The 17,165-nt window shown below is 37.7% G+C and overlaps 1 protein-coding gene across 3 annotated transcripts; it reads right to left on the bottom strand.

The window, feature by feature from the left end:
• Nucleotides 1-5,339: 5,339 nt before the first annotated feature.
• Nucleotides 5,340-16,309, bottom strand: LOC122275653 (F-box protein SKIP24). 3 transcript variants are annotated; one of them, XM_043084796.1, is made up of 5 exons: nucleotides 15,798-16,309; nucleotides 6,502-6,632; nucleotides 6,052-6,214; nucleotides 5,816-5,962; nucleotides 5,340-5,504 (listed from the first exon to the last, which is right to left on the bottom strand). In XM_043084796.1, exons 1-4 carry the CDS (start codon nucleotides 16,209-16,211, stop codon nucleotides 5,816-5,818), a joined length of 855 nt encoding a protein of 284 aa, XP_042940730.1. In that variant the 5' UTR covers nucleotides 16,212-16,309; the 3' UTR covers nucleotides 5,340-5,504. The 3 variants fall into 3 exon arrangements, with proteins under 3 accessions (XP_042940730.1, XP_042940729.1, XP_042940731.1); XM_043084795.1 differs by having other exon boundaries at nucleotides 5,340-5,483; nucleotides 15,798-16,308; XM_043084797.1 differs by lacking the exon at nucleotides 6,502-6,632 and having other exon boundaries at nucleotides 5,340-5,962; nucleotides 15,793-16,304.
• Between the last annotated feature and the right edge of the window lie 856 nt (nucleotides 16,310-17,165).

The following is a 17,165-nucleotide window of genomic DNA, read 5'->3' as shown; positions in this document are numbered from 1 at the left end:
AGATTCAATTGAAACACTAAAACTATGATGACCTCAATTTTTGCCAAAATCCTCAATTTTTTATTATTTTTTTAATTTTAACTTAGTTAGAGTTGGCCCAATGTTTTGACAAGTCAAGGAGATGCTAGAACCAAGAAGGAAACACTTGGACCAGACAAAATATGCATCTAAGCCCAATAGAGGCCCAAATGGGCTAAGTGGTAATCAGGCATGGAAAAACTAGGGTTTTCCTTAAGAGGAAAACCAAACCACCATTAGCAAAGCACAAGTGAACAAGAGACCTATGGAAGGAAGAGAGACTTTCATCCACCATTTAGGTCCAAACTAGGGTTTCCTTTCTCTATAAGGTTTCAACCATGAGAGTGACGATCACCACACATGGCAACATGCACCACACAGACGTCAGATTAGGGTTTATGATTTCTTTATTTCTAACAATTTGAACAAACGTTTTTCAATTTGCTTGATTGTGTTCTTTATGTCAAATTTGTAAGTTAGCTCTTAACCTACCTTTGGATTGTGTAAACTTTTCATGTTAACAAACAAATTGGGTTATGGAATTGTTGAATATCAAATGTTCTATATGCAAGTTCTCATGTCATTGCCATACTTGTATGTGTTGTCTAGGGATATTGTGATACTCGGCCTTAACAAGTTTGCCATGCTTGTATGTTTTGTCTATGGGTATTGTGATACTTGGCCTTAACTAGTTTGCTATGCTTGTATTTTTTGTCTATGGATATTGTGAAACTCAACCTTAACTAGTTCGCCAAGATTTGAATGTTGTTCCTTATCATGCTAGGCACCGAATGTTGTTTTATGTCAAGTATATTGTGTGTTTGAATTTTTTCAAGCCGTAAACATGATATGCTAGTGGGTGCCATAAAATGGATGTGGTGAAGGTGAAATGCAAACTACTGCATAATGATAAGAACTCTAACAATGTAACCACCAGTCAAGTGGGCCAAGAAGTGATGCAGTAACTAGCAGGGATCCCACGGTGTGTAAAGGAGCCTTGAGGTGTCCACACATATGTTATAAGGACTATAAGGCTATAAGAAATGTGTAAAATGAAAAAAAGAAAATTATTTATCTAAAAAGTCAAGTATGATTTTCTGTTACAAGATTCCACTATTACTAATTTCTGAAATGTAGATGCATAAGTCAAGTTTTCAGATCAAGTACATGCCCATGCATACATTCTCATGGTTTGCCTTTATATGCTGATATTATCTGTTTGTATGTTATTTGTTAAATTATTGAGATTTTCTAAAATCTTACCGTATTAGTTTCTACTACCACTTCCCACCCAGAATGGTAGAAATTGTAATAGGACAAGGAACCAACCATGGGGAAACTCAAGAGGTAGGATCCCTTGGAAGTTAAGGAGGCCCCAAAGAGACCTAAGCGCTCAGCAGAGCCATCCTTGGAAGAGGAGCTAGAGGCAGCTGATTAGTTCATATGTGAAATGCTAAAGCTATTTGAGGATTTACATAAAATCATCAACAAGAATAAAGTGAAATAGGCTCGAGAGAAGGACTTTGTAGGATTTTGGAACCCTCTTGTATTTTGAGGTGCCTTATACAATAATGACATTTTGGGATTTATAGTTTAAATGGTACCAAGTTTTTGAAGTTGTTCATGATATTACTTAGATTTTTAGGAATTTCCACTGCAATTATTGTATACAACTAGTAATTGCTTGGTGTATTGCATATTAACTATCACGTATGGGATTATGTAGCCTTGAGTTACATGTTCCGACACTTCACTTACCATCCAATCCCAAGCGGGGGCTAGGGGAGTCACAAAAACCTTGGCGAAAATCGAAACTCTAAAAGTTTTCCCCAAACCCTAAATGGTTACACCAACCCTAAGTGTTGGCCGATTTTAACTTAATGTTTAATCACTTGATTAAATCACTTTCACATGTTATTAGCCTTTCAAATTCATATCATTACACCCTTATTTGTTCTTTTATACATTTGTAATCTCATTGGGTCAAGAAAATTTGGATTTGGACTTGTTAGAAACCGAAATCACAAACCAAACCATGTGTTGCTACTTCCAAGGCAGAAAACTATGTTGCTGCCCATGGTGTTGGCTAACAAAACTACCATCAAGTGGTCATTTTCACATCCCCTTTGAGCCCCCCCAGCACTATATTAGTTGTCCATGGCTTGTTCTTCATGTTTTGGTCACTTTCACTTTGCTTTCTTGGAGAGAACTCTAGAGGAGAGTTTAGATAGTTTTTCTAGCCATTTTTGTTTGAATTTTTCGAAGTATTTCTAAGTAGACTCTCACAATACTACCTTCATATATATTGTTCCCCTTTTGAGTATAGTTTCCATTGGTCTATTTTGTATAAATTTTCATGAGGTTTGATTAGTAAAAAGTCCGTTTAAGCATGCAAAGGTCTTATTCAATGATCGTGTGGATGTTGTGAAATTTTGATTTATTTGATGCAGTTTTTGGCAAAATCTTGGTCCGATCATTTAGAGTTTAGAGCTGACATGTTAACATGAAAGTTAGATCTGGATTTTTTGCATGTTAAGATTTTTTACTAAGAGTTTTACATGATTTTAGAAAGTTGGAAACTTAAGGTGTAAAAACAGTTTTTATTTTGAGTAAGTGTTGATCTTTTGTTATGGAAGTATGATCCAATGGTCTTGATATTCACATATGTGGTTCTTAGGTCTTTGATCTATATGTTAGGAATTTTTTTCTCGAGAATATTGGTCTTGAACTTGATTAAATGAATTTTATGCATGCTAAGATCCAATTAGGACATAAACTTGAGGCTCACGGTGTTCCTTGTGTTTTAATGCAGTTTTTGCCATGTGATCTTAGGTTTAATGTTTAGATCATGCTTCGAAATTGAATTTGAGGCAAATGATTTTACTTCTTGAAGGTTTATTTCTTGAGAAACTTGGATCTAGTGGTTTGATCTAAAACCCAAATATGTGGTACTTGGTTTTGAAGTTAGTATGCAAGCCGATTGTGTTGGATGATGTTTTATGATTTTTGTGGTCTTTGACTTGTTTGTTCAATCATGCTATTTATTAGGATTGACTTATGAACATGTTAAGAGTATGTTTATAGACTTTCAGAGTCCTTAGAGTTATGGGAGAGGGAATAGTCTCAAATGCATCAAAGAGTTGTTTGAGATTTGGTGTTTAAGCATTTTCTTGTCATAAGGAGTTTATGTTTTTTTTTTTTTTTTTCCTTCAAGTGTATGTTTTATGGTCTTAGCATGATTTTAGATAATTGGATGTGATCTTTTAGATGTTGCATAAATTGGTTTGAATATGTGGATCATTTTTGGATTGATCGTTGTAGACATATATTCCTTGCGAGCTGGTTTTGGTAGGCCAAATCAATGTTGTAGTTAGCCTTTGTTCTAGGTCCTAGAAGCTCTTCTTACACTCCTTCAATGGCATTCCTCAGTCAACGCCGTGAGTGGCCAGAATAGTCTGGAGTTCCACAAACCTCCTATAGCTCCTGAGTGCATGATGGTTGAAAAGCAAATCCATTTCTAAGATGATATCGAATCTAATCGACTTGGATACAATGAGGTCTGCCGGCAACATCTCCCCGCCAAACTCTTAAGACCTCTCCGAACTCTTCTAATTGAGTGCTTTCTACGACGTCTCCAGTGGGAATCATGGCTGCAACTCACAGTGATAATGGTTTCGCTTGCAAACATCATAACCGAGCGAAGGTAGCAAAAATGAATGATTGAGACGCGCCCAAAACAAATAATGTATTGGTAGAACATTTAAACAATTTAGTGAAACTTGTTATGATATCAGCCTCCTCTGATTTCTCACATATACGTCTTCCAGGGTTAGAGCACTCTCTAGTTCGGGTGGGAGGTTGCTGTCCTGGCCTATTTGTTGCCCCACTTAAAGACCCCCAGCTTGTGCTGGCCTAGGCCAATCCTTGGCAAAGTGGCCCTACTGGCCACATATCTATTAAAAGTACTCATCCCAATGTGGCATTCACCATAGTGATTCCGTCCACACTAGCTATAGATGAGAGTTGCGTCTCTAGAGGATATACTAGAACTGGCCCTTGCTGCTTTTGGCTATCTACTGGCCAATTTCTTAGTGGGACTCCCATCGTTAGCATTTGAGAGAGGGACGCCATCTCCTTTGGTTTAAGGGTAGAAGGCATTCCTAACCTTTTATTCAGGCCACCTCCACAACCTCTACAAGCTCTATATCTACAAGCAGGCCACCCTATCTCAGATATGCGAGTGCTGTCATTGAGATTTCTCCAAGAAAAATGTTTTGAGTACAAAAGAACTCCACAAAAATAAACTCACAAACTAAAATAGCTTGATATAATACGTCAAAATATAAATTTATTTTTATTATAAAATATATCTAATATATGTCATATGCAGCCATTTCAGTTTTTTTTTTTTTTTAGTAAAATCTCTGTATAACTAAAGTGCTTTTCTTTTTATCTATATAACTTTATCTATATAACTGTAACACCTCTTTCTCTATGTAACTGTAGCACTTCTATTTCTCCGCATGACAAGTATACCATTAGAGACTTTAAGGGAAGCTTGGCGAAATTACCTAATTGCAAAATTTTCAAAATAAAATCAAATTCCTTGTTGAAAACTCCTAGGACTTTCATGAATTGGGTGAAAACTCAAAGATTGATTTTACATTTAACCTTTAAAAGTTATCAATCGCGTCATTTTCTGCGACAATAAAGACAAAATTCAATTACCTTCCACAAAACTCAAGCACTAATTTTAAAATAATTTTTCTGTGATTTCCATAAGAAAAGAAATGCAATCAAGACAAAGCCTTTTGAATCTCTCCTGGTCTGCTGTTAGTTAACCATATTTTTTTTTTTTTTAATATTTATGGATGTTTGGGCTTAGCTTTCGTGCAACCCAACTATTCCCTTGGAGTCCTGAAGTTAACGATCAAGTAAACTTCCAATCATCCTAAAGGGACTTGAACTGGTAACCATTAGGTATCAAGCCCAAGACCTAACCAACTAAGCTACCCCTCAGGATTTAGTCAACCATATTTTTGTTGCCCAAACTCTTCGTCCTCCCATTAACAATTAATTAATATCTTGCTGGATATCTTGCTTAGCTATTCACGTTTCGTAATTGAAGATATTCACTCCTTAGAATCCTCGTCAAGTCTATTCACGTTTTGGGTGGCCTTCATCTTTTGCAGAAGAATATCAAGTCCAATACATTCCAGGCCGATCTTTGTCGCTTCAATATCAAGTCCAAAGGGATAAAAGAAAATAAAACTACTGGGTAGTACTGAAGTTACTGGATAGAAGAGGTTTGGAAAGACACGTCAAAATAATACTGAAGTTACTGGATAGTACTATAAATGTCAACAAAGTGATAAACTGAGCAGACTGCAGAGCGTGGAGCAATGCACCGCACATTCTCTAACAACGGAGAATCAAATAATACCGCTCCAAATGCAAAGCCAATGCTGGAGAACATACCATGGAGCCTAATCAGAAGACTCATAAAAATATCCTAAACATTAGACATCGAAAAGCAAAATTATGCATAAAAAATGAATCTAACATATTCTTTTAGATGCCATCACACTGAAATGCGAAATCAGCCTACTTCCACTAAATCTGAGTGCTTAAAAAGAGCCGACACGCTTAAAACTTGAAACAGTGTAAAATAAACTAGAAGAGAGGCACATTTGAACGCAGGACATGCAAGTAATTTTTTTTTTTTTTTTTTTTTTAATACTGACGGGATACTGAATATACCATTAAATAAACAAGGAGCTAGAACTGGAATCCTGACCTACTGGGATCTTTTCAGTTCTTTGTTTTTTTTCTTCTTGTTACTTTCATGATCCCCGTTACTCAAGGACGTATAATCTCGTAAAGGGTGATACTTGACTGCTAACAACTCCTCTTTTGCAATGTTGAGCCTTTGCTTTTCATCCTTCTGCCCCATCATACATGCAAAAACATCTCATTTACTGAAATAAAATAAATTTAACATGATATTACCTAGTAAGTAATTAGCAAACTTACAAGGGCTTTCTCAAATCCCAAAATCTGTTGCTTGCAAAGCTTAAGTTCCATCTCGAGTGCACGGATCCGAGATTCAACAGGCACAACACATTGCTCAACTATTTGCTTTTGCCTACCTCGGATAACCTCAGGCTGCCATACTTTCAAAGCCACTGAAGCTTCTCTGCATTCACACCACAAGAGGAAACTATTATCCATTAAGAATTTCAAAGAAGCAAACACATGCCAACCTTCTATTGATAAGATTGTGCTTGTTTTGAAACAAACTATTTTTCAATATTTTTGCAAGAAATAATTACAGATATATTGCGACTATTTTCAATGTTTGGTTTTGCACCAAAAATCTCGAGTCACCACTTCACTAAAACAGATGCAAAACACAAAACAGACCTAAATTCAGCCAAAAACTACTCATAGCCAACAAAGCTTGATTGAAAATTCCCAACACACCTGCTGACAACCTCCCAAAAGACCTCCACAGTACCACCACAGAATCCACCAAAACACCTGCTGACAACATACCGAAACGGCCAGAAGCTCAACATTACTGCCACAGCAACCACCCAAACCACATCAACTGCCTGCATACCACAATCTAGAACATCTAAAACCCACTGCAGTCTTCAAGCACATGCTACATGATACCCCACAGAATCCCACATTACTTTGGAGGGAGAAGTTTACATTCTTTATAATGATTCCAGTAGGGTTCTAATTGTACCATTGATTAGTCTTTTTGGAATATGAGCCCAGATGTGACTTGGGCCTCCCTTAAAACATTACAGACGGTATAGTGTGCAACATCCGGGCTCTAAATTTATTAGGGTTTAGCTAAGAATTGGATTTTTGGGCTCATGGCCTGTAATTGCTAAAGGCCTTACCTTATATTAATTTTTTATTTTTTTATTTTACTGGACAGTGTTTTATATTATTTTAAACCCATTAGAATTTTGAAGCCTTCAATAAATGAAATTAGTAATATTTTTTTAAAGAAAATGTTTTACTTTTCTAAAATTTTCACAACTTCTGATTTTGAAGAGGTTGGGACAAACATGCAGCACATCTTGTTTCAAAGTCAGAAATGAGTGAAGGTAAAAATTTTGGCATGATTTGTGGTGTGGTGATTGGGCACTCAAGGAAGTTTCTCCTCAAGTATATGGCTTAGCAAGAAGGAAAGAGGCATCAATAGCGGATTTGGTTATCATCTCCAATGGCCTTCCCCAATGGAACATTACTTTCCTTAGAGATACACAAGACTGGGAAATGGATGAATTTTCAGTGTTCTTTGACCAGGTGTACTCCACTCGTGTGTCAGGGGAAGGTGAAGACAAAATTTATTGGCGCCCTTCTAAGAAGGGAGTTTTCACAGCCCGTTCTTTCTACCATTCTTTGACCATGCACAACTCAGATTTTTTTCCCATGGAAAAGCATCTAGAGGACAAAGGCACCTCTAAAGGCAGCCATTTTTGTCTGGACAGCCTCTTTGGGGAAGATTCTTACTATAGACAACTTGAGGAAATGATGCACCACGGTTATGGATTATTATTATATGTGCAAGAAGAGGGGTGAGTCCACTGACCATCTATTACTGCATTGTGAGATTGCCATGATCTTGTGGAATGAAGTTTTTGCTTGATTGGGTTTAGCTTGGGTGATGCCGGAAAGGGTATGTGACTTTCTAGCCTCTTGGAGAGGTATTCAGGGCAACTCCCAAATTGCGTCCATATGGAAGATGATACCTATATGTCTATGGTGGTGCATTTGAAGGAAGCAGAATGCAAGAAGATTTGAAGATCAAGACCGATCGATGGAAGAGCTTAGAAATTTGTTTTTCAATACTTTGCTTCATTGGTCAATTGTAATTGATTTTCATGGCATGTCTTTTCATGAATTCCTTGTATCTCTAAACTAGCACGCATAGGCGTTGCTCTTGTATATGTCCGTATACTTGGGCATTTGCCTTCTTTTGATCAATAAAAATTTGTTTACCGATCAAGAAAAAACAACTTCCTATTTTGAAATTTATAATCTTTAGGGATTTCCTGCAAGATTTATTTAAGCCATTAATTATCTGAATCAGGATTCAACCGATCATTGTTCTGCCATATCATTGCTCCACAAAACTCCATCACTTACACAGAGATTCAGCCATATAGGCATCGGTTAAACAGTTATCCCCCTTCTTCAGAAAATCTCACGCGTCACCACCCACAATTACACACACCAGCTCCTTCCTTCCTTCTACCTTAGAGGAGTTTCACTTCCTCTCTAGTTATTTCTGTTCTCTCACTCTCCTTTCCTGCTCCCGTTGCATCCACTCGGTTTCCTGCTTCATGGACTCAAACCCAAACTGCACAACCACCAGCAAGCCTTGTTCCCCTCAGCCACCACATTGGCAGTCACGAAGGCAAACACCAACAGAGCCACATGAACCCCTCTGTTTCCTACTCATCTGTCAATTTCCCTCCATTTTGGTGCTGCCAATGTCAATTTCACCTACACCAAGACCCAGCCCGCAAGTCAACCACACCAGATTAAACCAAACTCAAGGCATGCAGCACCACCTACAGATCCAACACTACTAGGTAAGCTTCTTCCCACAGCCTCTTCCTTCCTCATCTTCTCACTCAGTCTCGCTCTCTCCACTGTAGCTCAAGCTTTTCTCTCCTATTCTCCCTCTCAAGCCCAGCCTCTCTCTTGATAACATAGTGCAGTTCCTCTCCTCTCTTCCACAACCAGGTGCTATGACGCCCCGCACTGGAAACTCAGCCCTCCTCCACTAACAGAATTTGCCAAAGGTGAGACATCCTCCCTCCTTTCTCTCTCCCCTATTTCTCTCTAACTAGCCCAACCCACTCTGTTACAGTAATCTCTCTCTCTACTGCAGTCTGATGATGCCAAAGGAGCCCATGTCATTAATCTTGTACAAAACTGCCACCCAGCAACACCCTTGCGCCTGAAGTCAACACTGCTGCACCCTCGGCCTTGTGGGATTTCACTTCCTTGATGAAAAGGAGAGTGCAGGGGTTCTTTCGGATGAGGAGAACGCAAGGAAGACTGTTGTTGCAGCTGATTAGGAAACACTTGCTCTCATGGAAGAGATTTCTTGGTGACAAAAGTCTCGGACCCTTTGGTTGAAGGAGACAAGTGTACCAAATTTTTTTATAGAGTGGCTAATTCTCATAGAAGATTTAATGCCATAGAGGTGCTGCATTTGGAAGGAAATGTTCTTTTGGACAGATCTGAAATCAAGGAACATATTGTACAGTTTTTGATAAACTTCTTACAGAGCAACACCCTTGGAAACCTAAGGTTGATGGGCTGGCTTTTGACACGATTGACCAGTCGAGTGCTGATTGTTGGAGAGGATGTTTGAAGAGGAAGAGGTCCATAATGTGTTAAGAGGAATGAACAGCAATAAAGCGCCAGGACCAGATGGATTTTCAATCGCTTTTTTCAGGTTTGTTGGGACATTATTAAGGAGGATCTTATGAAAAATTTTGTTGAATTTCACTCGTATAAGAAATTGGAGAAAAGCCTAAATGCAACCATCTCTCGCATTTTGCTCACAAAACCCGCCCATCCCCTCCCCTTTCCAACCTTCATGAATCACAATAATACCCTTACCAGTACTGGTTCCATACTCAACCAATTTCACAAAACTTCTAAACAAATTGTGACATCGTTAGACCAAGAAAACTCTTTTACCGTACCTTTTGGTCTGATATAATCCCATATTGCCGGTAGACCACAAACAATCCACCACCATTGCCATCCAGTTTACCACCCTCTACCTTAGTAGAGGGACTTCATTGACTTTCTGTTTTTCTCAGAAATACAAAAAAGATTACCACCTTTCCTGAGAAAAACAAACTGCTTCGCTTCGACCCAAAGCCTTCGTTCCATATCAAAACTTACTAAGAAAAAGCTCCAACCACCAAAAGAAAAAAACAAGGACGAAAAGGAGGAATAAACTGAAAAACTGGAAAGATTATTCCCGGCAAGAAGCGCTGGGAATGGGAAGACAAAGAGTCATGAGAGAAGACGAAGAGTCATGACCAGCTTCCACTAATCCAAGAGAAGCCTAACTTACTTCTTAATCATCCAATAAACTTCAATGGACTTAAAATATATTCTTGCACATATCAACAGTATCCAATAAAACCAAAATTGGTCTTCTGTAAAATATGTACCCGTAGGCCCAATAACGTATCCAATCCAAGTCTAGGCCAACCTATTCATGAATTTATCCTATGGGTTGGTTTTACATCTTCATAAAATTAATCCTCCACAATCCAAAGTTCCAATTCTCAACATCTAATATTAAATAAACCTCAAGCAATTTGCACAGGCTCAAAGGCCGAATTTTAGATCTAATTCTAATTTACTTTGTAAAAAATTGAAATCCTAATTGAAAGGTAACCTTGGTTTTCCCTAAAATAAAAACCTCAAAAGTTCAGGGTGTTAGGAGTGTAGGTGGTGTAGATGGTGTACAAGATATCACATTTCTTAGGAGGGAGAATTTCTTGCTCTTTATAATGATTCCAATGGAGCTCCAATTGTACCATTGACTAGTCCATTAGGTGTAACAACCCAACCCAATGCTATTACTAATTTGATAAGAATTAATTTCATTGGGCCTAAATTATATTTAATGGGCCATATCAAATAAGCACACGAGCAATAATTTTTTGAAACTGGGGCATAAATTTTAATTAGGCCCATAGGCCCAAAAGTATATTTAATACGACCTGTTAAAGCTTAGTGGATATTTTGGATGGTATTAATGGGCCAATATTTTTGGAAACCTCAATTGAGATTTATTGGATAATTTTTAATTGATTACGGGCCCAAAAAGTATTATGGTGGATTTGGAATTTTATTGGGTTCAATAATTGAGTTAAGGCCCATTTAATATTTCTGGACCAAGTGGGCCCCATTTCAATTAGCATTATGCCCAATAATTATTTTATAAGCCAAAAGTATTTATCAAACTAGTTGGACTCATTTTTATAATTTAAGATCGGTCCACTAGAGTTGTTAAACGACTTAGCCCATGAAATTATAGGCAAGTTCTAGAATTTAGTGGGACCCATTAAGGGGATACTTGGGGAATGAGATGAGATGAAAATTTTGTAAATAGTAGTAAGATGGTTTGTGAATAGTAGTGAGATAGTTTGAGTTAAGTATTTATTGGCTTTTGGGAAAGGTGAGAAAAAAAATTGAATAAAAAATATTATAAAGTTAAAATATTGTTAGAATATAATTTTTTAATATTATTTTTGTTCTGAGATTTAAAAAAGTTGATTTTTTTTTTTTTTTGAAAGTTTGGGAAAGTTGTAATGATTAGTTTGAAAAAGTTATAATGATTAGGTTGAAAGTGTTTGTGTTTGAATAATGTTTGGGAAGAAAATGAGATGGGATGGGGTGGAAATTGTTTCCAAACATCCCCTAAATGCGTCAACCCATGTGCTCTAACCCAAATAAAGATCAACCCAAGGCCCAAAACCCATGGAAAGCCCAAACCATGTACACCCAAACCCAAACCCATAAGACCCAAGGTCCAGATTATCTATAAACTCCAAGTCATGCACGTCTCCATCTTCAAGCACACTAGGGTTCACACCTCACGACAATAGTATATATATACATTACACACCTTCACACACAGTCTGATCTCCTCTCATGCACGTAGAAATTCCAGTCCATAGGGTTGTTTTCGACCCACCTCCTGTCACGCCCCACATTGATGCCGTCCTCCAGTCCACACCCAGCACCCTTACGGTCTCCACTCAGTCACTGTCGCCTAGAAATAGCCCCTACCTCCACTGTAAACAGCCAACGAAAGGCCCCCTCCTAGATTCAGAAACCACCCTGCATGCTCCAAACCAACTCGTGTGCACCATAAAGAACCAGACAAGCCTCTGTTTTCCAACCAAAAACCAGAGCACGACCCTCCTAGCACGGCAAAACCAGCCCCATGTGCTAACTACCCAACCCCTATTTTTATACAACAAAAACAGAGCAATCACTCCCTCCCACGGTTGCCGTGAACCAGCCAACCTCCACATCGCACTGACAAAACCACTCAGCTCCGCCTAAGCCCACCAAAAGCCATGGACATCCCTCACAGCCCAAGTTGAGAGCCCATTAAGTAAATATTTGTGAGTTGTGTAAGTGCAAATTCAGCTCATGCGGTAAGTGTTACGGCCTAGAATAATTGGGTTATACAATTTTAAATGGACTTGGACTTATGTTTCATGTTTTTAATGAAAAATATGGATTAATGAGAATTCAAGCCCACGAAAGGTTAAGACTATTTTAAGGTTTCGAGGATTTTAGGCTTTATGGAAATATAGATTATTTTTGGGTTTTGGCTTTTAATTCTAAAGTACGTAACTAATTAGAAATTTACGGAAATTACTTGCCTATTTTATAGGTAATCAACTTCGCCCCAGAAATATTGGATTAACGCTACGAGCTAAGTAGCATGATCATACCCTTACACGCATATATGGTAAACGATGCCCTTTATAAAAGTATTATGCATGTATGCCCTTCATTGGAAGCCCCCTTTTATGTACCCAAGTCATAATAAATTTATAAATGCCATGATTTTATGCATAACTTTCATTTTAGTTGTGTGGCATATGCATCAAGATATTTTATAAAAATCCAAGATCTTATGTGAAAACTTATGCGTTAAAATATTTATATAAAGTCGATTTTATGTGAGAGTTATGTATCAAAATATTTATGAAAATCCAAGATCTTATGTGAAGATTTATGCATTAAAATATTTATGAAAAGTCATGATTTTATGTGAGAGTTATGCATCAAATTTCTAATGATAAGTCATATTTTATGTGAGAATTATGCATTAAAATATTTATGAAAAGCCATGATTTTATGTGAAGAGTTATGTATCAAAAGATTTATGAAAAATCATGATTTTATGTGAGGAGACATGTATCATGACATTTCATGAAAGATTACCATTTCATTTGAAGTCTACGATATGATAAAGCACGATTTCACTTGAAATCTAGGATATGATAAGACAAGATATGACAAAAAAGTATGCATGTATGATTATGATGAAGTATTAATGTTAAGATATGTAATGGCCTATGTTATGATATGAAGACAGTACCAAATGTTATGAGCATATTGCATTGCCAGGTTGTACATGTTGGTACTGCACCCAATGTGTCTTCCTTATGTATGGATTCCGCAACCCGCCGCAATGGACAGAATTAGAATCTACTTAGATTCACTAACCCTAACTCATGGGAGTCAATAGTGGGTACCAGCCTACGACAAGTGAAAGACAACTTAATGCATTTCTTGCACAGATCATGTTTATGTTCATGTTATTTACATATGTAACTATGAGTGTGCATGTTTTCCAAGAACCCTTATGTTTTTATTATGATTACTGTATGATGTGTGCTTATTGAGTATCATTTTTGTATGTTTTTATGTTTTAATCTCCCCAGATGAGAATCTTTATGAGGATGGAGCCGCAGGACAAGATTTGGCTCAAGGAGGCGAGGCAGAGGCCTAGATAATTTATGACATGCTTAGTTTTATGATTGTCAATTTTAATAAGTTATTTTATTAAGCATGTGAGACTTTATTGATTTTAATAAGTGCTTCTGCAAACTCTCTTTTGGATTTCAGTATTTAATAAAGAACGACTTTATTTACTATAATCTTTTCTACCTAGTGCATTCTTAAGAATAAAGATTTTTTAAAGTCAATGTCAGTAGCACACCAGTTCTCCGAGATTTCTAAAAAAAAGTGTTATTCTTAACCTTGGGGGAGTGGGGTGTTACATTTGGGGTATGGGTATAGATGTTGCTTGGGTCTCCCTTGGGACATTACACACTATCACCAACCTAAGCAAGCAATGCTCACTCTGACTACCAATCAACACCAAAACCTCTACAAATCTTACACAAAGTTTACACACTAGCATGGCTTAATGTAATACGTCAAATCTACTTCATAATAAAAGGATCTTTGTAATCTGATGTATTGCATTAAACCATATTAGTGTGTAAACTTCCCTATGTAAGATTTCTGTGTAGACCAAGTATTTCTCAAAATTAATATATTCCACATCAAAACCAGTCAAAGGAAAGGCTAATTGGTTGATAACTGTTGTGTAACCTTGTTAAACACCTATTTCATCCAAATATTATTATTCAAAATCAAAATCGTCGAGCAGGGAGATTGATCTCTCAGCCTAAAAGGACCCTACTGGTCTTGAGATTGAGCTTCGAAAATGATTTGGGCCACAGTAAGTTTGGAATCACCTATCTCTGCATTGAAGTATTTTGGCCTCATACATTATCTTAGGTATTACTTTTATTGGTAACTTTATTGCTTAGGTTCAAAAGAGTGATTATGGTCTGGTTAAGGAAACTAGTCTGAACGTTAGAAGATTCCTAGTGATTCTAGGAAAGGAACCATAAGGGGGTTTGACAACGGTGCTAGGAAATAGGAAATGAATTAAGTTGTCTACTTGTAACGGGACTAGGATTTGTAGTTTGAAAATGAATAGGGTTCCCGCTTACAAAAGGATTAGGATTTATACATTAAAAAAAAATTAAAAATAAAAAAAACTAGGGTCCCCACTTGGAAATGGACTAGGTTCATTCCAGAAAAGAACTAGGAAATCCTTCTTCATGAAACTCTAGCTATTCGCTCATTTTTTTTCATAGGCACTATTAGTTCATTCTTGAAAAGAACTAGGACTCCTTGAAAAAGAACTACAAATGCTTCTTTATGAAACCGACTTAAACCCCTCACTTCACCTCACACTTTTCTCTTCTCCTCTTCTTCTTTGCTCGATCACCACAGAGAATTTTTCCCACCATATACAGCCCCAAAATGCTCTAACAAAATCACCATATTCAACCACCAACCGTCTCACTCCAGGAAAAGTTAGAGAACTTAAAGTGCTTTCTCTCTAGGTTTTGGTCATATAAGCTGTAAGGTAAGAACCAGTAGTTATTTGGCTGATTCAATAGGTCTTGCTACTGTTTTTCATGGCACTTACGTATGTAATAGACATAGTAGAAGTTGCTGCAAAGAGCACGAGATTTAAAGGCCTGCCCACCATAATTTCAGCTACATCTGGAATCAAGGTCTTCTTGATCTTGATCTTGATTCACACTCGTTTTGGTGATGATCACTTAGGTTGCCCTACGGTAGGAACTTGTTAGGAATCTTAGCCAGGGCCCCTACCATGGCCGAATTGTTAGGAATCCTGTTGAAAGTTGAAATTGGGGGAAACAAATGAATGTAGGAATGAATTGGGTGTCTAAAATACTCACCTTTAAGGCATTTAAATCCTGAAAATGACAGGTATATCTATTTGTTTTGAAAATTGGTTGGGAGCTACCTAACGTAAGAATGATTGACGACACTAATAGGGGCTCATATGTAATAACTAGTAACTGATTTGATTATGTATTCAAACTTCCTATGGGAAGTGAGGTAAAATGACAGACACAGTCCCATAACTTTCTAAGAAAAGATATCCTTCAGGGTTTCACCAATCTAAAAAAAGGTTAAAAAAAAATAAAAAACCTGACACTGGATGACAAAGATGGGTTCCCCAATTACAAATGACCAATTGAAAGAAAAGGTTTCAATACTTCTGTCCTATATTCCTCGGTTTATCAAAGAGGCAAGCATAGGAAGGAATAATAAATAGATACTAACGATTACCTGACCTTTCGTAAATTTGATAATTCTGAAATAGTAGCCCTCATATTGTCGGTCTCCTCGGCCAAGCGGGTCTCGAGCCCTCGAAGCTTTCTCGAATGTTCGGCAATTTGACTCTCCTTTCTCAGCACGGCCCTTTTATGAGCCGCAAACTTCCTCTCTCTGTCTCTCTCATACCTGCTTCTGTAAAGGGATTTAGAATTATTCAAAGAAGAAGAAGGAAAAGAAGAAGATGGAGGATCGCGGTGGTCCGACGGGAAATCGAAGAAGAGTAAGCGGGACCAGAGCCAGTCTTCGTCGGAGATTCTGAGGAGACGTCGACACGAGATGGAGATACAGCAGAGGTCCTTGTACGTAAAGCATCTGCTTGTGATTCCGAGTTCTAGTATTCGCCTCCACAGCTCATCTGGTAAGATAGACATTTGCGGGAACACCTGCACCCGAACGAGAGAGAGAGAGAGAGAGAGAGAGAGAGGGAGGCAGAGCTGTGGAGTGTGATATAAAATTGTTGTGTAGAAGAACTGCCTTTTCTTAAGCCCACGTCATATATTATTTTACATTTTAAAGAAAAAATGGTCAACGGGGATGTAAAATTGGATGATACGACCAATAAAAATTTATTTTATAAAACTAACTATTATAGAAAGTTATAAAAAGGTTGTATTTATACGTTTTTCGATGGTATAATTATATATAGCAGGAAGTCTTAACAAAAAGTTTCGCACATTGGTTGGGGCCTTTGAGAGCAGCTTAGTCTCCTCTCTAGAGTGTTTAAAGCTCAGAGGTGGTGAATAACAGTCTTTTTGGTTTTCCACTCGCAACCGTGGATAAACCATATCGAGAAAGAATGTTAGCAGAACAAATGGCCTAGAGGAACAATGGAGAAAGTTTAGACTAACAGAGGAGGAAGAAGAGATAGTGGAGGTGAACTGGAAAGAAGACGAGGAGATAGATCATAAAGGGGAAAGAAGCTTGATAGGCAAGGTCTGTTCTGACCGATTAGTGAGTAAGACTCTGATAAGTAATACTATGGCAAAGATTTGGAGAATAAGCAAAAGGGCAATCTTTCTAGAAGTGGAAAAAAATACTTTCATTATCACTTTTGAGACACATGCAGATATGTACAGAATCCTCGATGGGAAACCGTGGACCTTCGAGTCTGCTTTGTTTCTTCTGAGACAGTATGAGGGGAAGAAACGGCCAGGAAACTTTGTCTTCGATAAGAAAACTTTCTGGATGCAAATTCACAACCTATCATTGGGGTGTATGTCACTAGAATGGGGAACTCAGATAGGTAAGTCAGTGGGCAAAGTTATAGAGGTAGACGTAGAAGAGGACGGCATAGGATGGGGGAGAAGCCTCTTGGTGAAAATTGA

This window comes from Carya illinoinensis, chromosome 9 (assembly GCF_018687715.1).
Source record: "Carya illinoinensis cultivar Pawnee chromosome 9, C.illinoinensisPawnee_v1, whole genome shotgun sequence".
In the NCBI taxonomy this organism is placed as follows: domain Eukaryota; kingdom Viridiplantae; phylum Streptophyta; class Magnoliopsida; order Fagales; family Juglandaceae; genus Carya; species Carya illinoinensis.
The sequence above is the reverse complement of the archived record's forward strand: the minus strand, read 5'-3'. Positions and strand labels throughout refer to the sequence as shown.